This window comes from Callionymus lyra, chromosome 12 (genome assembly GCF_982586985.1).
Source record: "Callionymus lyra chromosome 12, fCalLyr1.hap1.1, whole genome shotgun sequence".
NCBI lineage: Eukaryota > Metazoa > Chordata > Actinopteri > Syngnathiformes > Callionymidae > Callionymus > Callionymus lyra.
The window spans coordinates 17,500,652-17,524,705 of record NC_141829.1 but is presented as its reverse complement, the minus strand read 5'-3'; the positions used below and the strand labels follow the sequence as shown (position 1 = coordinate 17,524,705).

Genomic DNA, 24,054 nt, shown 5'->3' with positions numbered 1-24,054 from the left:
ATGGGAAGGAGGTTTAGAAACACACACATACACACAGTATAGTTTTAATTCAGCAGGTGTCTTATCAGGCTCATTTATGCAGAGCCGCCGTACTTTGTGGAGCCTCTGGAGCTGATGGAGGTGACAGCTGAAGATCCAGTGTGTCTGAAGTGCAAGCTGGCAGGGACACCTGAGATCAAGGTGTCCTGGTTTAAGGCAGACGGAAAGGTGCGCTCCAGCCCCACCTGCAGGATCGAGTTCTCAAAGGGAGTGGCCTGCCTTAAGCTTAGCAAGGCCAGCAAAGCCAATGCGGGTGAATACACGTGCAAGGCTGAGAACCAAATCGGTACAGCATCCTCAACCTGCAGGCTCAGCGTACTCGGTAAGAGGCATTGAGCATCTTCTTCTTAATAGTCTCCACATTCTGGTCAGCTAGATCAACAGATAAAAGTTGATCATCTCAGTTGTTTTGTAATTACGAAGTTCTCTTGGTTAAGTATCTTTGAAACATGAATCCAGGTCTGATGTCAACAGATTACCTAACTCTTTTCCTCCAGAGGCCAAAACGCCACCCTCTTTCCCAAAGAAGATCACTAGCTTGCAGCAGACCAAGGGTAAGCCTGTGACGTTTGAGTGCCGGGTGGCAGGCTCGTCCCCAATCAAGGTGGTGTGGCTAAAGGACGGCAAGCAGTTGTTTGAGGACGAGGACTTCTCCATGCAGTTTGATGACAACACTGCTGTACTAATTCTTTCTTGTGGAGAAATGAGGCATGCCGGCGAGTACAGCTGTGTCGCCACAAATGATGTAGGAACAGCAACTTGCCGTGCCAAACTTACCCTTCAAGGTTGGTTACCCCTCTTATTTTTTTTATAAAGCGGCCCTGATCTTCTTATAAGGATACTTCCTTGTTTGTGGCCGTTTTTGAGACCTTGTCTGAAGGTCAGTCTCTTCCTCTCTGGCCCACAGAGCCACAATACCCGCCAGTATTTGACAGGAAGTTGTCTGCGAAGGAGATAACAGTGGGAGAAAGTGTTGTGCTGGAGTGTCACATGACCGGATCTGCCCCCATTAAGGTCACATGGTCTAAAGACCACAAGGACATCCGTTCGGGTGGGAATTACAAGATTAGCAGTGAGGACAACATGGCCCGTTTGAGCATCGTGAAGTGTGATCACTCAGACTCAGGCCGCTACTACTGCAAAGCCTCCAATGATGTGGGCAAAGATTCATGCTCCTCTGATGTCACTGTAAAAGGTATCAAGCATTGGCACACCAATGCAGCGTCTCCTTCTTCTTCTGTCAGAGGATCTTGCTCAATTCAATCTTCTTGTTTGCAGAGCGCAAGAACCCACCTGTGTTTACCAAGAAGCCCTCAGAGAACATGGAGGACACTGAGGGAAGGCTGGTCAAGTTGGAGGGACGTGTTACAGGCTCACAGCCCATTCTTCTGCGCTGGTTCAAGGATGGAACTGAAATCTTTACCTCGGACAAATATGACATCAGCATTAAGAGCAACGTGGTTGTGTTGTGCATCAGGAGCAGCTGCGTAGCTGACAGCGGCACCTATGCTGTTCATGCCTCTAATGAGGCTGGTGAGACATCCTGTGATGTTACTGTTGGAATCTCAGGTGGGTAATCCATTAGCAGATACAACTCCCTGTTGTCAACCCTCTTAGTTGTGACAATTATCTCTTACCTCTGACCCATCTATCCATTCTTTCCATCCCAAAAAAGATCAAATGTGTCTTTTTTTCACCTTTCTGGTTCTCTTTTTTATTTTTTTTAACAGATTTTCTCTTTCAGAATGTATCCGTTCATAGTCTTTTACTCTTTTATCTCTGGTGAAACTCAACATGTTTATTATGTGACATGTGTTATGGCTCTTACATCTTTTGATAAACTAGCATGTATCTGTTTATCAGCTGAGCTGAGTTTGATGTCTGGTCTCTGCAGCAGCAAAACAGCCACCAGTGTTTGACATCCCGCTAAAAAACACGTCGATCGCTGAGGGCAGCAAGCTAAGCCTGGCCTGTCATGTGTGTGGCACGCCCCCCCTCAAGATCCAGTGGATGAAGGACAGGAAGGAGGTGTCTTTAGGCGGTAGCACCTCAATCAAATTTTCTGATGGGACGGCCTGTCTGGAAGTTGCTTCAGTAAAAAGGCATGATGCTGGAGATTACCTCTGCAAGGCGACGAATGAGGCTGGAAGCGAGTTCTGCAAAGCCAAAATCAGTGTGGAAGGTAACAGCAGTCTGTGAAAAAATCTTGTCACATTACAGTTCACTTCTTGCAGACTTGGTATGTACATTTTTTCGCAAGAGAACCTTTTCTTGAGGGATTTGTAGCCCACATGATAGATGGACATGACGATTAAGCAATGTGAAATATATGTCTTTTAAACTTGGCAGCAGCTAACATTGATTCTTTCACATTAATCTGATATGTGAGGTGATCTTTGTTGTCTTGTGGTATTTGTTTCTCTTCGAATGAGTCAAAGTTTCATTTGTGTAAAGAGTAAAGTATTCTATGTTTTGTATTCATGAAGATAGTTAATTACAGATTGTTAAAATATTATAATTTTATAGATTAAAATCTTTAAACAACTTTAACAGCAATGGCTGACAGAGCAGAATCATCCCTCTACCTCTCTCCTGCAGAGAAAGAGTCCCTCCCCACCGCTGAGGCTCCAGAGGCTCCGCCTACCAAGAAACTGAATCAGCTGTTTTTCATTGAGGAGCCACAAAATACCATCGTCACAGAAAGTAAAAAACTTTCATGCTTCCCCATTAGCCCCATGGACTTTGTATTGATCCTGTTTTTTGCAGAGGGAACTGCCACCTTCATAGCCAAAGTGGGTGGTGACCCCATCCCCAGTGTCAAATGGATGAAGGGGAAGTGGCGCCAACTCACACACGGCGGCAGAATCTCTGTAGAGCAGAAAGGTCAGGACGCCAAGCTGGAGATCCGCGAGGCCACCAGGTCAGACTCGGGCCAGTTCCGCTGTGTGGCCTCGAACAAGCACGGTGAGATCGAGTGCAGCGCTGCCCTAAAGGTTGATGAGAAGAAGGAGGCAGAACAACTAGATGGAGATCTGCGGGCCAAACTGAAGAAGTGAGTCACACACGGAGTATAGTGACCTCAGAAATTGTGTCAAAACTGCACATTACTTTTTCTTTAGGACGCCATCGAAACAAAAGAGTCCACAGGAGGAAAAAGACATTGACATTGTGGAATTATTGAGGAACGTTGATCCTAAAGAATATGAGAAGTACGCCCGCATGTATGGGATTACAGACTACCGCGGCCTCCTGCAGGCCATCGAGCAGTTGAAGAAGGAGAAGGCAGAGGAAAGTGGACGGCCGGTATGTATAGGGTGTGGGACTGAAGTGTTCTTCTTATCACAAGGCTATAAGGAAAGGTTGGGCTAAGGGTAAACATATTTTTTAATAATTTGAATTTCAATATCAAAGTGTATGTATAAAAGAAAGTATTTCTTTTTTATAATAATGTTTTTTTTTGTCTTCTGTGACAAATTATTGCATTCACTTATACAATAATAAACAAACCTTTCAATAAATAAATGTTTATATTATAAATTCATTATTAAACCACCAAAAACATTTGTATTAAAAAGGTTTTAAGTGCATCATTTAAATATCAGCCAAGGAGCTAAGGGTTTTCATTAACAGGAAGTGGAACGTGTAGACAGAGAGTCGGACGAGGACATGGCAAGGCTTGTGGCTGACCTGCAGAAGCGGATGGAGAGAACTGAGGTTAGTTTCTATCGTGTTCAGATCTCATCAGCTTGTCAGGATGTGAACGGTTTGCCTTTGTTTGTTCCCTTTAGCCAGTCAGTGTGGTGAAGGACATTAGTGATCAGTCTGTCTTCAAAGACAAAGAGGCACAGTTTGAGTGCGAGGTAAAGATCAACTACCCGGAGATCACGCTGTCTTGGTACAAGGGTACGCAGAAGTTGGACAACTCGGACAAGTACCTCATCCATGTCAATGGAGACCGCCACCTGTTAAAGATCAGGAAGTGCCAGCTGACTGATCAGGGAAATTACCGGGTGGTTTGTGGCCCACACATTTCCAGCGCCAAGCTGACGGTGTCAGGTGAGCTAAACATTCCCAGACAGCATTGATTTCCTCTATCCAGATGTCTTCTTTGGTCAAATCAAAATTTAAACCTAAGGTTTAAAAAAGAAGAGAAGTGTAACTCTGTTGATCTTAGTTCTCAAATACCACATGTAGTCAGGTTGACAGAGACAAGCACTCCTAAAAGGACACCCAAAAAATGATGCATGTTGTAGAGCATATTTTAAGTTCAGCTCGGAGTTTATAATAAATAATATCATAATGTTCAATATAGTTGCTTTAAACAAAAAGGGTAATTGTCTCTGTGTAGAAGGTCAGATCTAATTGACACTCCTTGTCTTGCAGAGATGGAGGTGGAGAAGCACCTGCAGGACACTTCGGGTAAGGAGGGCCAGACCTGCACGCTGTCTTGTCAGTTGTCTGTCCCCAATGTGGAGGCGCAATGGTTTAAAAATGGCCAGCAATTAAAGATAAAGGGAAGGTTCACATCTGAGGTCAAACACAAGGTTCAGAGACTTCTAATAAAGGACCTCAAGACAGAAGATCAGGGGCGCTATACCTGCCGGTACAATAACTTGGAGTCATCCGCTGAGCTATGGGTGGAAGGTTTGTACCTGGACCTACTAGATGTGAAGGGTGTTCTTTTACTAACCTCTTGTGACTCAATGATCCTGACTGTCTTTAATTCAGGGATTTCTCTCTATTAACCCCTTTTAAACCTCAAAACTCTCTCCCCGGTTCACCTGACATCTGCCTGAACTCAATCCACTCCCCAACTTATCCAACTCTCAATCTTGTCTAACCACACTAGCACTCGATGTGTCTTGCTTTGTGACCGTGTTGACCTTTACGTTTGTGTCTGTTCTAGCTGAACAAATTCATTTCACCAAACGCATCCACAACGTGGAGGTCAATGAGCGCCAATCGGCCTCCTTTGAATGCGAGGTTTCCTTTGACAATGCCATCGTCTCATGGTACAAAGACACCTGGGAACTGAAAGAGAGCAATAAGTACAATTTCACGAGTGAAGGCCGAAGACATTTCATGGTGATCCGAAATGTGACAATAGAAGACGAAGGTGTGTAGATTGAGCGCAGCAAGCAGGTGTTGGTCTTTGGTCCCAGTTCTGATGAGTATTGATCTTGGTTCCATGTAGGCGTGTACTCAGTGATTGTGAGATTGGAGCCGCGTGGCGAGGCTAAAAGCACAGCTGAGCTTTATTTGTCGGGCAAAGGTACAGACTCCTTACTCAATCTGCGCCAACAGATTCCAGAGTGTCTAACCTAAATTCTCCATCTTTCACAGAGATCGAATTAGCCATGGTTCCCTTTGGTAAGTATTTCCTTTGATGCAGGGGTTTTCAGAATGTGCAGGGCTAGTGAAACTGGTGAGGAGTATCTGAGATGTTTGAAGTGGTCAAGAGGTTGTAGTTATCGAAGCACTCTGAGTCACACATGGACCCAACTTTGGCAAGCAGGGCTTTTTTGGACTGTCATCCACATCCAGTTTCACCCAAAAACCTGATTTGATATGTCTAAAGGTCACCTTTTGAGCCTAATGTCAAGCATCATGTTTGCTAGCGCCCCATCACCATTCTTGTATTTCCGGGGGAACCTTGTCCAGGATTGACTTGTCATCAGCCTTGTTGCTGGAGATTTTCTGTGGACTTGATCAATGTAGCATGTCTACTTGTGGAAAACCACATTTCCCTGTGGTCAGTCATGAATGCAGTTCTTGGTCTAAAATATATTTAAGTAATGAGTCTTGCCGTTTGGATCAGGTCTGACTAATTCAGGTCAGGCCAATCTTCAGGTCTGACTGTAAAAAGCGTCTTTTCATGCTTTCAACTGTTCTTTGTAAAGCGGCTGTTACAGGAATATTGATAGGTCTTTGTAATTTAATCTTGAAAGTTTACTTAAAAATTACTTGAAAACTCAGGTTCATGACAAAATAAAGCACTAGAAGCTGAAACACAGTTATACTTTGACAAAAAAAACCCAGCTAAAGGTGATTACTAGTATGGAATCTAGATCTATGAGACATTATGAGGGGAGGGGTGTGGTCGAGGGGAGGTGGACAAGCTGTGATTCCATAGATGAGGTCCACTATCAGGATGTCTCCTGAGCTCTTCTGTTTGCTTTGTCTCGACTCTGCTGTATGACTTAGGGTTGACTCTGTGCCCTGTAGATTTGCCAGACTCATCCGTTCAGAGGCCCGAGGTGGCTTCATCACTGGAAATACAAGGTAAGACCAAAGTCTGGGCCTGACTTTTCAAAGACTGTGTAGAAAAACTGGACCTCAGAAAAACCAGCAGCCAAGAATCCAATTGTTTCACAAGTTCCTATGGCCATGTAACCAGTTGTGGCTGTGAAAACTCTTAAAATTTAAAACTGAAGTGATGAAGCTAATTTTGGTGGATTGAGATGTAAATTTGAGCTCAACTTCATCATCCCTTGTAAATCAAGTCACTGCAAGTTTCTGTTTCTTCATTTCTTTTACACAGTCAGCCTCCTTATATATTGTGTCTAAAGTCCGAGGCATAATTATGTTGTCTTTGTCTCTGAAGAGTCGACTGAGCTTTATCAGTACGAAGAGAAACACGAAGAGCGAGGTTTGTTTGTTTTTCTGTTGTCTTGTTGGCTTTACTAACTCTGATGTCTGATCACTGACTTGCTGAGGAGGGTAAAACCTTATCTTCATTAGTGTTACTTGTGTACGCCGTAACATTTCCCTGCATCTGCCCCAAGGCACCCCCCACCGATTACCAATGAGTAATTGAGGAACTTCCGAATTAGCCGACTTGAAATCCCAGAGTCAGTGCGGAATTAGGACGCACGTGGCTGAACCAAGGTGCTATTGACCTACAAAAACCTCTGTTGAGTTCAGAGTAAAAAGTTGAGAGTGAAAAGATTTTGACTTGAGAAGTGGCCTTGACTTTGGAACACATTTGTAAACACTGTCTGGCACTGTCACACCAAAGTCTTGGGGCAAACCTGAACCAGGGGGACAGACCTAGTAGTGTTTAACTTACAAGATTTCCAGTTTGTGGTAGGAAACAAGTAACACCTCTCTTGTCTACCTTGTGTCCTGTCAGTGGAGACCCAGAGCTGGGCAGAAGAGACACTGACAGTGTCCACAGCAGAAGGTATCCAGTGTTTGTGGAGCCGACTTTCAGGCTTGCATATGTGTTCATGTCATTGCTAACATCTGCCAAGGTGAACCTAAATGATGATTGTGTTTCTCTTCTGCAGCTGCCAGCATTGTGGTGGAAGAGACTTTGGAGACCAAGAAAGTAGAGATGAGCAAGGTCCCAAGAAAAGGTACAAATCCACTTGCACTTTCAGCTTCGCCGTGTGCTCCACACCCTCTTCCATTCACCCAGCCATGTGTCCCACCTAAAATCGTGGCATTCTTTGACCTTCTCTGTCTTGAGATCTATGCTTCTGCTTAGCGTTGTGGCTTTGCATATAGCACAAATATTTGCTGGTGAAGTTAATTCTTTCACTGTCTTTTAAATCCCAAAAGCTGAGAAAAAACCAGAGGAAAAGCCAATGACTGCTGTTAAGGAACCACCAGAGACTAAAGGTACCAAAATACTTTAGACACTGGCATGTGCAAACACACCTGTGTGAAGAAGATGCACTGGTATCAAATATTGACCCTTATCCTGATTTGATGCTCCAGAGAAGAAGAAACCAGTGGAAGAGATGGTCCCTGTGGTTTCAGTAACTGAAAAGAAGCAAGGTCCAGAAGGTAGAGATGTCAATGCTTAACATCTCTACATAAAACTCTTTGGGTTTCTTTTACCTACATGTGTATGTCATTTGTGTTTAACTCTGTTTAAATGTACCTCAAAAGACACATCAGAAAGGAAGAAGGCAGTAGAAATTCCCACTCCACCACCCAAGAAGCCTGGACTACCAGAGAAAGGTACCATCCAGTGCTTCTTGATGCATTTACAGCTTTGCATTCTCTCACCTCTTCATGTCCCCCCTGGTCTTCGTTCCATGTTGCTCTAACTCTTCATCTGAATGTACGTACCTGAGATGTCCCTCTTAATCTGAGTGTGTGTGTCTCTGAGACATCGCTCTTCATCTGTATGTGCCTACGATCTCAATCTTCATTTTGTGTGCTACTGCGAGGACTCTTAAGCACACCTCTTGATTGCTCTTGTTTTACAATGCTGTTTTAATGCTAGCCAATGTCTTCTGGTACCACTAGAGCCTGCTGCCAAACCAGAACCTAAGGCAGAACCAAAACAGAAACGTGCACAGACTCCTCAAGAAGAAATGGCAGAGCCAGAAACCAAACCAAAACCTATTCCAGAACCAAAAAAAGAAGCAGAACCAAAACCTGCACCATCTCCTGTAGTGGAACCTGAGCCCAGACCAAGACCGGCTCTTAAGGTTGAGCCTGAGCCCAAACCCAAGCCAGCACCTAAAGTTGAGCCTGAGCCCAAACCTAAGATGACTTCTAAAGTCGAGTCTGAGCCTAAACCTAAGCTGACTTCTAAAGTCGAGTCTGAGCCTAAACCAAAGGTGGCACCTAAAATAGAGCCTGAGCTTAAACTTAAGCCGACTCCTAAAGTCGAACCTGAACACAAACCTAAGACGCCACCTAATGTTGAGCCTGAGGCCAAACCAAAGCCGGCTCATAAAGATGAGCCTGAGCTAAAACAGAAGACGACTCTTAAAGTTGAACCTGAGCTCAAACCTAAGCCAGCTCCTGAAGTTGAGCCTGAGCCCAAGCCAAAGGTGACAACTAAAGTTGAGCCTGAGCCCAAACCAAAGAGGACTCCAGCTGTTGAAGTCGAGCAAGTACCGACCCTTGCTACTAAAGTTGAACCTGAGCCCAAACCAAAGCAGGCTCTACCACCAAAAGAAGTGGCAGAATCAAAAACTGTACCAGTTCCTAAGGTGCATCCTGAGCCCAAACCAAAGCCAGCTGAAACAGAACCCAAACCGGCAACTCAGTTGAAGAAGGTGGCTTCAAAAGGTATTTCTCTTTTGGACTTTATTTATGAATCAAGGTTTGATGTTGGCTGCTGATTGCATGAGTATGTGAGTGTGAGGGTTTGCCATTTAGCGGCATGTCTTCATTAAGTCCTGTTTGTCTAATTCAATGTCACTTTAAGTCTCTGAGGAGGCGCAAAAACCTGAACTTACTGCTGTCAAAGGAAAATCAGCAGCAGCCAAGGAAGAACCAGAATTGATTCTCCCAGCCTTCAAACCAGTACTACTTCCAATACCCGAACCCCAAGTGCAGAAGCCAGAACCTCCATCATCATCTAGAACTCAAGAGGTGGTGGAAAAACGAGTGCCCAAGGGGCCTGAACTAGGCGAGATGACACAGAGCTCCTCAACACCAGAGCGTCAGATGAAAGGTAGTGGCTGCCATGGACTTGATCGCGTGCTCTTATCTCTTAATTCTGAAATTCACTTTGATCTTGATGTGGGTCTTCTTGGGTGTCTTACAAACCTGTTATCTTTAAGACATGCTTCCAAAGAAGGAGCCTGTGGTAGCTCTGCCAGCCCCCCAAAGGAAAGAGAAGAAGAATATCTCTGAAGGTACCTAAGGCTCGTCATCATCCACTAAACTTAAACTAATTTCTGCTTTGTGTCAGTCTAACTCTTCTGACATCTCAACCTATTCAACACTTACACTCGCTAGAGTGTTATTCATCTTTCTGGATTCACCTCTAACTGCTGCATGTTTTTTTCCAAGCTCCCATTCAGGAGAAGGTGGCAGAGTCCTTAAAACTCAAACCAGAAGTTGTTCACTCTGGAAAAAAGACAGAGAAAGGTACTTCCTACCTTAAATGTGTTGTGTGTTGTAAAGTACATTGATAAAGCTTAAGGAGCCCTTCTCTCCGTTAGCTTTTTACTATGCTCTGAAGATTCCTACTTGGTGTTGGTTGTTTTCACTAACACTGGGCATGTAGAGATCTGAGAAGTTCGCCAGCATGCCCCTCTTTTCCATCACATTTATGATCCTTGCATGTCTCTTTCCAAACTTCCTGAAGGCTTAAGTGCCGAACCTCTTGATGCTGTCATGGTTCAAAGAACTCAAACAAAAGTGGAGGAACCTCTGGAGACTATAACTCAGAAAGAGACTCCAGAGAACAAGAAAGTTCCAGACAGGAAGAGTGAGAACGTGTCAGATGAGCAGGGTGTGGTGGAGACAAAGTTTCACTTAGAGAAGCCCTCTGAAGCTTCCGACCCCCTTGGGAAAGTTTCTGTGGTGATAACAGAAAAACCTCTTGAAGGTACTAATGAGATCAGCTCAGTCTGGGAAACAGCAACCGCTCTGTTCAAAGATTTATCAGAACTTTGTGTTCAAGGGTGAATTATGTAGAATGGTGAGTCTTGGTCTGGACTTTGACCAAGCAGGTACCAACAAACTGAACTGTTGCTGTTTTCTGTTCTTCTTTTTGCTTGTTGCCATCGGTTGGTGTTAACAATATCCTTTTTTTTAACATTCTCTTGGCTGACACGATCATGGCTCTTGAAAAGACAAAGTCAAACAGACGTCTCTGGAGGTCTCTGCTCTGGTGGTATCCGCACACAAAGGTACAAAACCTCTGACAATCCACAGTGGCCACATAGGATGTACAGTTTTTTTTTTTCTAACACTGATTTTTTTTTCTTGTCTTTTTTCATCACCTCTTGGCGCCGTTGCATGACGCCTCTTCTTCTTTCTTCTTAAATGTCAGCAAAAGAGAGCCAAGTCATAGCTCACGAAGAAAAGATTGAAGTGAAGCAAGAAGTTTATTGTACAAAAAAGACCAGGGTAGAAGAGGACGGACAAGCAGATCACAAAACATTGATCTTGGAGACGGCGCAGACATGGAAGTACAGACAGAACGAGTCAGACCAGACAAGGGCAGCTTCCCTCGTCAAAGAAACAAGCAAGTCACAAGCCGTGCGAGGCCAGGTTGAGGAAAACAAGTCAGATGAGATCAAGTGTGTAGAAGAACAAAGAGTGGATGACAAGACAGGTCAGCTTACCAGGACAGAGTTCATCAAAATTGAAGCCCAAGTGAGTCAGGCAGAGCTAGACAAAGACTTTTTTGCTAATAGCATTAAGTTAATGCAAGTGCAATCATCTCACTTTGAACAAGCCTCAAAAGCCCTGACTGAGTCTAGAGACATACTATTGTCTAGCAAACTAAGTCAGGAGCCCAGAGTGGAACCCCCAGCTCAACCAAAACCACATATGTTACTTGAGCAGCCGGTCCATTGTGTTGCACCATCTCAGCCAGAAGACAAGTCAGTGGCAGGTGTCCAATTAAAACCTGGAAGCAAGCTTGAAAAGACAGACAACGTTACTGCAACCAGTGTTGGGGTGCAAAAGTCCCCTGATCTACAGATCTCTTCAGAGACGGCTTCTAGAGGTATGGGGTGACTTACTGTGTTCATGTTTGGATTCATTCTTTCTTCATCCAAACATTCTGCAGTGGAATCACTCTGTGATGTTCCAGAGACTTATTGTGTTACTCTGTTGTCGTTTTTTGTACTGTGGTTTGTGCAGTGTGAATTTCTCACACCTTTTTGTGTTCTTTGAAGAACCAGAGGCAACATCAGCAAAGACTCCTGTACAGGCTGCAGTGGAGCTCAAAGAGAAACCTCCTCAACAAGGTACAAAACTTCTGTCCAACCTACAGTCTCATTTCTATAACTATAGCTGCTTGATGTCACGAAGTCTTAAAGGATCATACTCAATCTCTCTAAAGCATTCGTGTCCAGGCAGCAATATTTATGGTTGAGAGAGTGGCAGATTCCATGTTCCTCAAATTGAATCCTAACCTCTTTGTCTGTCTCTTCCTAATCTCTTGGCACCACCACACGGTGCTTTCTCTTACACCGCCTGACAATCTCCACTTAAGGTACTGATGAACAAGCAGAACTACCTACAGCATGTATTAGGACGATAAGAAAATCTGTAGTTCGTGAGCCATCTGTTACTGACGGTTCCTCAGCAAAACTAAAATTTGAAGAAGTGGACAAAGTTCTCAGCCCAACGATCGACCAGTGCATAGAACAATCTCAACACTATATTTCTTTTATTGTTCGTGAGGATCAAAAAGAGTCTTTTGATCAAGACTCCGACCTCCAGCAAACTATTTGGGAACAGAGAGCTCCACCAGACTCCAGACTAGTCCATGCCAAACCTGATAAAGACTCCATTGAAGAGCATGAAAGTGAAATATTAACTAGAAAAGATATTGTAGTTTCAGATGTGAGAAGTGTAAAGAATGAGCCATTAAAAGATGGCGGCGTTCATTTAATTTCATCCAAGAATACACAGTCACAGAAAAAATTGTTTGGACAAACACTGACAGCTTCTGAGCATTCAATCATAAGTGAATCTTTGACACCTCAGTACATCCATCACCAACAAACTCAAGGAAGGGAATCACCACAGTCTGCTCCACAAAAGGGCAGCAGATCCAGTTTTCCTCTGAAAACAACAAATGTGCTTGCTGCACTTCCACCTCCTGATGAAACAGACAATCATCGAGAGATGTTGACTGTAAGATATTCAGCAGCACAAGACACAGAACTAGAGGGTGAGAGTGTGCAAAAACCCGTGAGCTTGGATAAAGCTATTGCAGAAAAGGAAAGATTACATGATCTGGTAGAAGGTTCTTCACTTAAAGGGCTACTTTTAGTTCGGAGTAGAAGCCATGAGATTGAAGAGAAACCTGACAGGATGTCTCAACTTTCAAGACAGAGAGAGTCTGTCACTTCCACTACCCTGGCTCAGGTAACTGGGATGAAGAAGGAACCGCTGGTGAAAGTCTCTCTTGGAAAACATCAGGACATCAAAGATAAGCTTGTTAGGTTAAAAAAAGCGTCCGGCAGAAGTCCAGGCTCTGCTAATGTCTCACAGGATAGACCATCTCCACAGAAACATTCAGAGCCTGATCCAGAGATAGTCAAAGAATCAACCAAAGAACTAAAAATGCCAGAAGGGAAGTCTCTGGCAGGCCATGATAAGAGAACTTCTCTTTCAAATCCAGAATCCAACATCAAATTCAAATCTGTGGATAGGATACAAAGATTTGATCAGGGTCCTGAAGACCCACAAGAAGGAGGCAAAAAAGAAAATACTAGGTCACATAGAGTTCTGGACTACAATTTGCCATCAATACCAATCCTTGCCGACCCAACGTCACATGTGGAACTAAATCTTCAACCTGAGGTCCAACGTAAATCTGGTTTAGGGAAGGAGACAGCATCCTTTTCAAAACAGCCTGGACAAAGAGTGACAAAACAGATTGAACAAGTGGCATCACTTCAACCGTCATCAGCAGACTACGTAAGAAAACATGTGGAGAGGAGTGATGAAGCTAATAGAAGTTGTGTGGAAGGACAAAGTGAGAAGTCTAGAACAAAACAGAACCAAGTCAGGGTCTCAGCAATTTCAAAAACAACTTCTCAGCTTTCTAAAAGTGAAGATCCGGAATCAAAATTACAGACAGGCAATCTTTATTTAAAGACAAAATCCGAGCTGAGGCCTTCACCAACTGATGATCAACCAGAGATGGTCTTTGGACAACAAAAGCTTGAGCACCCTGAAATATCTGCTTCACAGAGGTTAGACAGAACATTTGAATGGGTGGACACAGGTGCTAAAAACAAGTATCCTGACTTGACACCAGGGAATAAGAGTGCACCATGTCTTTGTCCAAATGTGATGTTTCCAGAGAAAGAACACACATTAAAACATTTATCTTCTATTAAGCTAGAGGGCACCAAGACAAGGCACACACAGGAGGCTGGGCAATCGGAGACCGAGGTCTTAGCGTGTGTCTTCATGCACAAGAAACCACAGACATCTATGCCTAAAGATAAGTTACAGGGGGAGGGTTTAGAAGAGAGTACATCTCCAGTAGAAGTCCAGTCTAATGGAACGATAATTAGAAAAGAACCGGGGCTTTTTACTCCCACTATAGCACCTATGATGGACACCACTTCATCAGAAAAATATATTGTAGCTGCAGCAAACAAATATTCTAATGAGTCTTTGATGGATGATTCTAAAGTCGTCGCTAAGACAACTCAGCTTACCACAGGAGAGCTGGTAAAGGAGGTCAAAGATCAGACTATAGAGGCTGAACAAAGTAACGAGACTTTCCAAAAATTGTCAGAAGGGAAGTCGCTTGCAGGCCACGATAAGATAACTTCTCTTTCAAATCCAGAATCCAACATCAAATTCAAATCTGTGGATAGGAGACAAAGATTTAATCAGGGACCTGAAGACCCACAAGTAGGAGGCAAAAAAGAAAATACTAGGTCACATAGAGTTCTGGACTACAATTTGCCATCTATACCAATCATTGTCGACCCAACGTCACATGTCGAACTAAATCTTCAACCTGAGGTCCAACGTAAATCTGGGTTAGGGAAGGAGACAGCATCCTTTTCAAAACAGCCTGGACAAAGAGTGACAAAACAGATTGAACAAGTGGCATCACTTCAACTTTCATCAGCAGACTACATAAGAAAACATGTGGAGAGGAGTGATGAAGCTAATAGAAGTTTTGTGGAAGGACAAAGTGAGAAGTCTATAACAAAACAGAACCAAGTCAGAGACTTAGCAATTTCAAAAACAACTTCTCTGCTTTCTAAACGTAAAGATCCAGAATCAAAATTACAGACAGGCAATCTTTATTTAAAGACAAAATCAGAGCTGAGGCCTTCACAAACTGATGATCAACCAGAGATGGTCTTTGAACAACAGAAACCCGAGCACCCTGAAATATCTGCTTCACAGAAGATGGACAGAACACCAGGGAAGAAGAGTGCACCATGTCTGAGTCCCAAAGAAGGAAAAAATGTCACACATGCTTCAGCTGACATTTGTGACATCATAATCATAGATAAAAAGAGAGAGGTTGCAGATGAGAGCAGTCCAGCATCAGAAGAGCACCATTGTGACACCATATCTTTCGATTTTCAGCTAACTCAGGTCAAGGACGCCTTAAACATTGGTATTGGCGTCAGTGCAGAGAGTCCCAACAGAGCAAAGAAGCTGCTGAAGAAATCTAACGAATCAGAAGATGACAAAAGAGAAATCTCCGGAACACTGATTGCAGGTGGAAATCAAAAAGAAAGTGAGACAGGGAACAAAGTAGGAAGACAAGAGTCTGGATTAACCAGAGGCCAAAGGATAAAAAGGAAATCATTTCTTGGTCCAGGTACTTCACTGTTGGAGTCCCAAGAGCCAAGCTACTTAAAGGACCACAATGCAAACCCAGGGAGCCTGCAGAAGGAGAGACCCACAGAGGGGTCTATCACATATGAATTTACAAAGGCAGCACTTGATGATGGTCTTACAGAATTACATTCTGAAACCAAACCAGAGCAAGGAAAGCTTAAGACCAGAACCACTATAGATCAAACCTTCACAGTCGGTCCCTTCAAACTGCCTTCCACACCTGAGGAACCCGTGATTACTGCCAGGTCAAAAGATCCCAATACAGTCGTCATGAAAATGGAGCCATCAGAATCTAAATTATGCCAAAGGCAGACTGATCAGAACCAAGATCAGATCAAAAAGGAATTAGCTGAACCACAGGATACAAGAATAGCTGAAAAAGAATCGTTACTTCACACATTGGCTTCCATGGTTCCCATAAGCAGCACTGACTCACAGACCAAGTGTGCTGCTAAAGGTGGTCTGAAGAAAAAAGGATCTGCATCTACAGAGGAGAAGAAGGAAGAAGATTTATCTCCGAGCCAAGATCAAGAACCTGGAATGTCTTTGGTAGTCAAGACTTCAAATGTAAATCATGAAGCCACTAGTGAAACTCTGGTGTTCAAGGCCAATCTGGGGAGCTTGATGGTTAAACAGCAAAAGTCTTTATACTCTCCAGAGGGAGCCATAAGAGATCTTATGCTGTTGGAGGAGCAAACCAGAGAAGCTGGACCAGTAGAACAGAGAGATAAAGACAAAACACTTCCCAACAGAAATATGAGTGACATTTTGGATCAAGCATCTGAGATCTGTATGGTTGAAGACTTCACAATAGTAGAAGACGGTGTGGAGGCTGCTACCTCTGAGGTTGTTCATAGAACACATCTCACAGGTTCTTCTCAACGATCAGACGGAGAGGCTTGTGGACTGGAGGTGGCCAACTATCCAGAAAATAAACAAGATCAAAGCAGCAAGCAAGTCAGAGGCAACTTCAGTAAAACCAGTGGTCATGCGACTTCTGCACCGACTTCTCCTCCCAAGGAACCAGTGGTGAGACAGAGCAGCAGAGAGTCACAGATGACCCAAATGACAGTAGTCTCATCAGATAATGCTCCAGCAGAAGTCCGCTCTGACACTAGAGAAGACAAGATGGTGAGTTCTGTAAAACAAAAGATGGATGTTGTGACTAAACAGGACTCAAGACCATCAAATTGGGACTCTTCTATAAAGCATGAAGGTGGTTCAATTAACAAAGAACTTTCGGTTACTGATGTCAGAAGTGTTGAGTATGAGTTGGTCAAAGATGGAGGCGGATGTATTATTCCATCTAGGAAAGAACTTTCACCGAAAAAGAGGTTGGAACACAAAGTGACAGACTTTGGGCCTTCAGAGAGTAGGGATATCCAACAAAAGGAAGATCAAGTAACAAAGAAGGACAGTCGAGAAAGTGTTCCCTGGAAAGACACATGTGAGCGTGATGCACTTCCCCCCTCTGATGAAGCAGACACTCAAAGAGTTCTGTTGACTGAAAAGTCTGAAGCTGCAGAGCTGGAGGGTATGAAGGTCCAAAGACGTGTGAGTTGTGATGGAGCTTCTGAAAGGACGGACAGATTTCATAAACAAGTAGAAGATTCTCCACTTGAAGGTCCCATCTCAGTTCAGAGTAGAGGCCAGGAGTTTGAAAAGAAACCTGTCCTGATGTCTCAACATACAGGACAGAAGAGATCTGTCACCTCAACTTACATTGCTGATGCTACAGAGACATTTTCTGAAAAGCAAGCATTTCCACTTGAATCTGCAGTATCGGTTCCAGGGACAGTCAAAGATTCAACCAAAGAAGAAAGGGACTCTTTGTTCTCAAAGCCAGATGAACATCATGAGCCAGATAAGATGAATGTGACGTGTCCGGTGGAGGAACAAAAAACTGGAGCTTCACCTGCTTTTGTGCTGCAAGACACCAAAACAAGTTACAGGCAGGAGGCAGGAATATCTGAAATTCTGAAAAATTCTGAAATCTCAGCATGTGTCCTCCCGCTACAGAAAGCACTGATGTTTACTTCTGAAGGAGAATCACTACAGGAGAATTCAGAAAATAGGAGCATTCTGGTAGAAGCCCATTCTAAGACAGAAAAAGACAGAAAACAACGATGTAAGCCGCTGTTGTCAACTGTGAAGGACAAAATGGTGGACAGAAGGTCTATGGCTATTATGATAGACACCACATCATCAGAGAAACATCTTGTAGCTCAAGTAGAAACAGATGATTCTGTGACAAAAAAACCTCAGCTGATAGGTGTCATTGAAGAACGCACAGATGTTTTAATTGACAATTTAGAACTAGAAAATACGAGAGAGAAAAATGTTCATAATACTGTGGAAGGAACAAAAGGTAAACAGAGAGATTATGGTGATAAAATAAATAGTATTGAGCCCACTTCTGCTTGTCCAAACAATGAGATGGTAAAATATGAAAAAACGCCACAGTCTTACAAATTGCAAGGGATGAAGGAAACATTTGTGGAGAAGGGGCCAGAAGAGAAGATAATTGAAAATATAACAGAGTCTGGAAGGATAAGCCAAACATTCCACAACACAAGGGAGGTCCAGACAGAAGTTGAACCAGCATCAAGAAAAAGTGTCCTTCCCCTGACTGAAAACAGAATAGAACCGTCAGTAACAGATCGACTTGCAGTATTGGGAGCAGATCATGCCCACATGGAGGCATCCAACAACTTTCAGGTGTCCAGAGTTTCTGAGCCCGGCATGGGCCAAGCTGAAGACGTCGGCTGCAAGCTGCCTGGAGCTTCTGGATCTCTGTGTTTTGTAGAGCCAGGGGTTTGGTCTAAGGGACAAGGAGGAGAACTCTTCATAGGTAGTCATTTCAGCAGTTGATGTGCAATCATCGTCTGTATCACTTATTTCCAGAGAACACCATGTCACCACACCCATTGTGTTTGGGCACATGTCTACAGAAGGATCCAATCAGAAAACCTCTTTTTTCTCACAACTGTCCTGTCAACCATGTGTTCCTATACTGCAGTGCTTTGTTTCTATTAACCTCTGTGTCATCTATGTGATCTGGTGTTGTGTCTGGTTCTTGTCTAGGTATGCTAGATTCTTAGACTTGCACACGATAGTCTGTAACTGTCTGAACATGCTCTTCCAAAGAACCTGAGAAGAAGAAAGCGTCGCCTGACGTGGGAAAAGTTACACCGGTGAAGGCTGCCACTGTTCTAGAAGGTACCTTACTTTCACCCTCTAGACATTCTTTACAAGAGGCCTCTCTTTAGTTTTCTTTGTTCACTAATTATGTCACAAACTCTGTTAATTTACTGGCTATTAAAACTCTTCTTCAAGAAGGCAAATATGCTGATAAAGTCCCAAAAGTCCCTGAAGACAAAACCAACAAGGTTGAAAAAAAGACAATTCTGCCTGATTCCACACCAGGTATGTTAAAAGCTCTGTGTTAGTCCAACTGCTAATTCTATGTAACATGTCTTCATTGTTCATTGATATGTCTCTTCTGGGTTCTGTCTGTTTTGTCTTCTACATCACCTGTGTTTCTTCTGTTGTGTTTCATTTGTTTTTACATTATGTCTCTTTTGTTTTATGACTCTTTTGAATTCTGTTCCCTCATTGTTTACATCTGTTTTAATGTTGTTGCTGCAGTCTACCTAATTTCTCATTCGGCAAACCCATTAACCCTTGTGTTATCTTTGGGTCAAGGCCCAAATACATTTAGTTTCAGGCCACTGGGTCACCATGACCCAGACATAACACCAGGGTTAAACTTGTATATGACTTTAAATTTGACATCTGAAATGATTCTCCTTCATTAGATGAGACCAAAGGGCCCGTCCAGACACCAGGCGGTGTAAAGAAAGGTAGGACCCTGACATTGCTACACAACCTTTCATTAACCACATGAATGTAAATGTCCTACAATTATCTGACATGAGCAACGACAGAATAATATTACAAACTGGTCACCGGGTGAAGATTGCAGGATAAATTTTTGCCAAGTTGTCTGTTTTTCACATTTGAAGATACTGATTACAGCAGATATTTTTCAGTCACATATGCCTCTTATTTATATCTATGTGTAACTGTTTTGTGGTGTCGTCTTGTAACACATAATGTTTGCTGCCTCAGAACTGGCTATTCCCAAAAAAGGTAAAGTTGAGGTGGACGAGGGAGGGACCTATGAGATACCCACTTTGAGGAAAACCACTAGAGTCATGAGAGAAGTGGAAGAGGAGCAGGAGACGGTACAATTGAAGAAGATCCCATCAGTCACTCCAAAAGAGCCAGTGAAGGAAGAGAAACCTCAGACAGTTACCCAGACCACTGTCTTTAATGTGGAGGAGCTTGTGTATGAAGAAGAAACCTTTCAGGTGGCTGTTTCCACCCGGAGAATTGCAGAGGGTAAACAACCCAGGGAGAAAGCAGAAACCGTGGAGAAGCCTAAAATCTTAACAGCTAAAGAAGAAGAAGAGAAAAACGCTGTCAAAGACTCTTGGACACGGCAGAAAAAACTTCCGTCAGAGGAGAAACCAGAGGATATTGTTTCATTAAAGAAAGCTTCTAAAGACCCAAAGCCAGGTGAACTGGAACCTGCTAGTGTGGCACTTAAAAAGGTCAAGAAATTGCCCTCAGATGATGTTGAACAAGAAGTTATAAAGTTAAAACCTTTCCAGAGGCCAGGGGAAGAACCTGATAGAGATAGAGATAAAGATAAAAAAGAGACAGCAGATAGAGACACTGCTGCGTTCCAGAAAGGCGAGCGAACGCTGCATGACATGGAGCCAAAAGAACCTGCTAAAAGACCACCAAAAGAGGAAAAGGATCAAGCAACGGTAGCAAAACCAGTGGCTGAGAAGAAAACTACAGATAAAACACCAAAAACTGCTGCAGTGGTTTCCAAGGTGAAGAAAATCCCAACACAAGAAGAAGTAGAGATGGTCAAACTCAAAACTGTTCCTGGCCCGCCAAAAGAATCTGAAGATAAAAAAAGCAAACCATCAAAAGACAGCGATCAAAGACCAGCTGATGCCTTGTTGCGCCGTCGCAGTCAGGAAGAAAAGCTAAGAGAACAAGTGACAGGAGTAACACTGAAAGAACCTGAAATACCTGTGGCTTCTGAAAAGCCTATGGAAAAGGCAAAAGAAGGACCTGTTTCAACTGAGAAAATTATTTTACCTAGTGCTTCAACGGCAAAGAAACCTGAGAAGGTTTCTGAAGAGCTAAAACCTGTTCAGCTAAAGAAGGTAGTCACGCCAAAACCAAAAGAAGCTAAAGAAGAAGTCATTTTAAAACCAATGGAGCAGCTGAAAAAAGTTGAGCTTAAAAAGACCCAAACTCCTAAAGTTGAAAAGCTGAAAGAAATAGAACCTGTTGAGAGGAAACTCAGTGTGGATAAACTGAAAAAGACACCAAAACCAGTATCACCCAAAGACTCCTTTGAAGCTGTTACTCTTAAAAAAGTTTCAAAGAAGCCTTCTCTTGAGGAAGCACCAAAGCCAGAAAGAGAGCACATTCCAGTGGTAAAAGAGGTATCTCCTGGAGCAGTGCAGATGAAAAAGATTGACACCCAACCAGAGGAGGAGGTGTTTATGGAGAAGTTTGAGGGGGGAGAGGAAGCGGCTGAGGAGGAAGAAGTTTGGGGCTGGGAGCTAGTTCCCACTGGTGAAGAGGAAGATGGTGCTCTGGAGGCGCCAGGGGTAACCCGTAGAGGTGAGACATGGGACCCCACCTGGAAAAGCATCATGCCCTGAATAACAACCATGCCATGCCTCCATTTTAATGTCCCTTTCCATCTAAATGTGACAAAACCTTCTCTTCATTCAGTCCACCTCTCCATGTCTTCTTCTTTTGCTCTTGTATCAGTCCAAGTCTGTGCCTTTTGTCTTCATACTTTTCATACAGGACATTGTCATCATGCAATTCTGCAGTCATCCACCTGGTGTCCACTTCTTTTTGAGTCACTACCAAATCACCCTCACCCTTGAAATATCTTCACATTTGGAAACTGAGCTCTGTTTAGCAGCTTCATCAGACAATGACTCTTGTCTTTCTGACAGAGGGACAACCAGCAGAGGAGGCAGGACGAGGACGAGGCCGTGGCCTAAAACGTAAGTCCAGACAGATATACATGTGCAACAAAGTGTAATTTCCAAACAAACAAGCATTTTGTCTTTCAGCGAAGCTGACCCCATCCCCGGGTGAAGGCCGTGGTCGCGGCCTGAAGCCAGGTGGAAAAGGTCCATCACCACCAGAGGAACCATTTGCAGGCTTCAAACTTAAGGCTGTTCCTCTGAAATTCATCAAGAAGATTCAAAACATTGTGCTGCAGGAGGCCGAGTCCATCGGTTCCTCAGCTGTCTTTGAATGCGAGGTCTCCCCCTCCACTGCCATCACATCCTGGATGAAGGACGGGAGCAACTTGCGTGAGAGCCCAAAGCACAAGTTCACCTCTGACGGGAAAGACCGCAAGCTAGCGATTATTGACGTGCAACTGTCGGACACCGGTGAATATACCTGTGTGGCCAAGAATGCAGGAAAGGAGATTTCTTGCACGGCTAAGCTGATTGTTGAAGGTATCTATTTTCTCTCCTTTATGTTGAAGCTCTCTCCCTTCATATATTAATACTTGCTGAACATGCTGTTCATGCCTGCAGAGTTGCCTGTCAAGTGGGTGAAGGAGTTGGAAGAGGAAACTTCTGCTCTTAAGGGTCAGCCATTGTACATGACCTGTGAGCTGAACAAAGAACGAGATGTAGTGTGGAAGAGAAATGGGGAGGTACTGAAGAAGGTGGCTGGTAAGGTTCAGATCAACATCATCGGTATGCAGCATGCAGTGACAATCCAGAACACCACGGAGGAGAATGCTGGGGTATACACCTGCGAGGTCGCAGGCCAGGAGGATGTCAAGACCACAACTAATGTAAAAATAATCGGTAAGACACACTGCCATTTCCAAGGAACAAACTTGCATTCTGAAAGGATTCTGTGTGAAAATAATTTGCTGTTTACCAGCAGTGTTTTGTATTTAGCAATGCCATGAACATTTCAAGGTTCTACAGCTTGACCCACTAATTGTCGTCTAAATAGTAGTTCAGTGGTTCTGAAACCAACTACTGGTTACTCTCATTCCATAAAATCAGATCCACTGATAGAGCGGCAATGTTCTCTCATTTTAACTCTCAACAGAGATAATAAAGGACTGGATAGTGAAGCCTCTGAGAGACCAGCATGTGAAGCCTAAGGCTGCAGCAACATTCAAGTGTGAACTATTCAAAGACACCCCCAACTGGAAGTGGCTGAAAGGAGAAACAGAAATCACTCCATCTGATAAGGTGGAGATTAAGGCAGAAGGCAAAGAACTGACACTCACCATCAAAAACTGTCAGCCAGAAGATGTTGCAGAATATGCCATGGAGGTGGAGGGACGGGTTTACACGGCCAAGCTTACTCTTGGAGGTCAGTGAATTTTAATTTTTTTGCTTCTTTTGACACCTGTATTCACATCTTACAACTTCTGATCGTATCTAGAGCGGGAAGCCGAGATCCTTAAACCTATTGCCAGTGTAGAGGTGGTTGAGAAAGAAGACGCCTTGTTTGAGACTGAGATCTCAGAGGACGACGTCATTGGAGAGTGGAAGCTAAAAGGAGAGGTTTTGACGAGATCCCCTGTAAGACTCTATAAGCCTTCAATTGTGTGTCCATACACTAAAAGACGTTTTTACAGACATGTGACATTACGATGGAAGGAGCAGTGCGAAAACTTATCCTGAAGAGCTGCCAACTCGACCAGGCCGGTGAGGTGTCCTACCAGGCCCTCAATGCGGTGACCAGTGCGATGCTAAATGTGAAAGGTAATGCAGGTGTTTTCTCTAAGTTAAAATGACCATTCAGCAGATTACAACACCATGGTCACATCTGGGGGCGTCAATACACCTGACCGAGAGATCTGTCTTATTGTTTTGTGTGCTGAGCTTTCAGCAGCTTACTGACCACCTGTCTGGTGACAAGTGGAAGCTTCTTCGTGTTACAGGAGCTGTTCAAGTTCCTGTGTCCGTGTACATTGTGTGGTCTGTCGTCTTGTCTGTTGACGTTTGTACATGTCTCCGCTCTTCAACCCAGAAATCGAGATGGGCTTTGTTGTCCCGCTGAGAGACGTTTCTGTGCCTGAAAAGAAACAGGCAAAGTTTGAATGCACCATCACGAAGGATGTCTCAAAAGTCATGTGGTATAGAGGGGCTGACATCATCACCCCAGACAAGAAGTATGACATCATCGATGATGGAAAGAAGCACATGCTAATCATTAACTGCTGTGAGTTTGATGATGAGGACGAATACACCATAGAGGTGTTGGGGAAGACCTCAACAGCAAGACTGACGGTTGAGGGTAAGTGCTAGGATCCTATACGGAACATGAGCACAAACTTAACTGAGCAGGTTTATTACTCTCCTCCACTAATTCACATCAACATCAATAATACGATTGTAGGTATCAGGCTGAAATTTATCTCACCCATACAAGACCAAACGGTCAAGGAGGGCAAAACCGCCATATTTGAGCTAGAGCTCTCTCATGAAGACATTTCAGTGACTTGGTTCAAGAACGACGTGAAGATACATCCCAGCCGGACGGTGTTTATTCGTGTGGATGGAAAGAAACACATTCTCGAGATAAAGGACGTGACTCTTGACGACACTTGTCAAATCAAAGCGGAAGCCAAAGGAATGCCTTCAATGGCTAACCTGACGGTGA

At 43.7% G+C, this 24,054-nt stretch overlaps 2 protein-coding genes across 2 annotated transcripts in view; both read left to right on the top strand.

Annotated features, from left to right (window-relative positions):
* Positions 1-79: 79 nt before the first annotated feature.
* LOC148068492 (titin-like) lies at positions 80-7,850 on the top strand. The gene is made up of 20 exons (XM_087804616.1): positions 80-361; positions 537-824; positions 947-1,234; positions 1,318-1,572; positions 1,934-2,221; positions 2,638-2,742; positions 2,806-3,091; positions 3,159-3,342; positions 3,670-3,753; positions 3,828-4,095; positions 4,423-4,683; positions 4,946-5,155; positions 5,234-5,311; positions 5,383-5,409; positions 6,265-6,321; positions 6,644-6,688; positions 7,172-7,222; positions 7,329-7,397; positions 7,603-7,662; positions 7,762-7,850. Exons 1-20 carry the CDS (start codon positions 115-117, stop codon positions 7,848-7,850), a joined length of 3,240 nt encoding a protein of 1,079 aa, XP_087660742.1. The 5' UTR covers positions 80-114.
* A 516-nt stretch (positions 7,851-8,366) lies between these two features.
* Positions 8,367-24,054, top strand: part of LOC148068491 (titin-like) — a 68,713-nt gene continuing 53,025 nt past the window's right edge. The window contains exons 1-18 of the mRNA XM_087804615.1: positions 8,367-9,072; positions 9,212-9,460; positions 9,570-9,644; positions 9,802-9,879; positions 10,100-10,342; positions 11,643-11,714; positions 14,282-14,349; positions 15,043-15,196; positions 17,972-18,151; positions 18,448-18,519; positions 19,119-19,163; positions 19,432-21,012; positions 21,360-21,410; positions 21,480-21,875; positions 21,957-22,235; positions 22,489-22,758; positions 22,831-22,970; positions 23,027-23,153. Coding sequence (XP_087660741.1) covers positions 8,367-9,072; positions 9,212-9,460; positions 9,570-9,644; positions 9,802-9,879; positions 10,100-10,342; positions 11,643-11,714; positions 14,282-14,349; positions 15,043-15,196; positions 17,972-18,151; positions 18,448-18,519; positions 19,119-19,163; positions 19,432-21,012; positions 21,360-21,410; positions 21,480-21,875; positions 21,957-22,235; positions 22,489-22,758; positions 22,831-22,970; positions 23,027-23,153 — 4,786 coding nt within the window. The remainder of the gene's footprint in view (positions 9,073-9,211; positions 9,461-9,569; positions 9,645-9,801; positions 9,880-10,099; positions 10,343-11,642; positions 11,715-14,281; positions 14,350-15,042; positions 15,197-17,971; positions 18,152-18,447; positions 18,520-19,118; positions 19,164-19,431; positions 21,013-21,359; positions 21,411-21,479; positions 21,876-21,956; positions 22,236-22,488; positions 22,759-22,830; positions 22,971-23,026; positions 23,154-24,054) is intronic.

Coding starts and splice junctions, on each gene's coding strand:
- LOC148068492 (XM_087804616.1), top strand. CDS start 115: ATGGAGGTGACAGCTGAAGATCCAGTGTGTCTGAAGTGCAAGCTGGCA. Junction 5,156..5,233: donor TGTGACAATAGAAGACGAAG/GTGTGTAGATTG, acceptor GGTTCCATGTAG/GCGTGTACTCAGTGATTGTG. Junction 6,322..6,643: donor TTCATCACTGGAAATACAAG/GTAAGACCAAAG, acceptor TTGTCTCTGAAG/AGTCGACTGAGCTTTATCAG.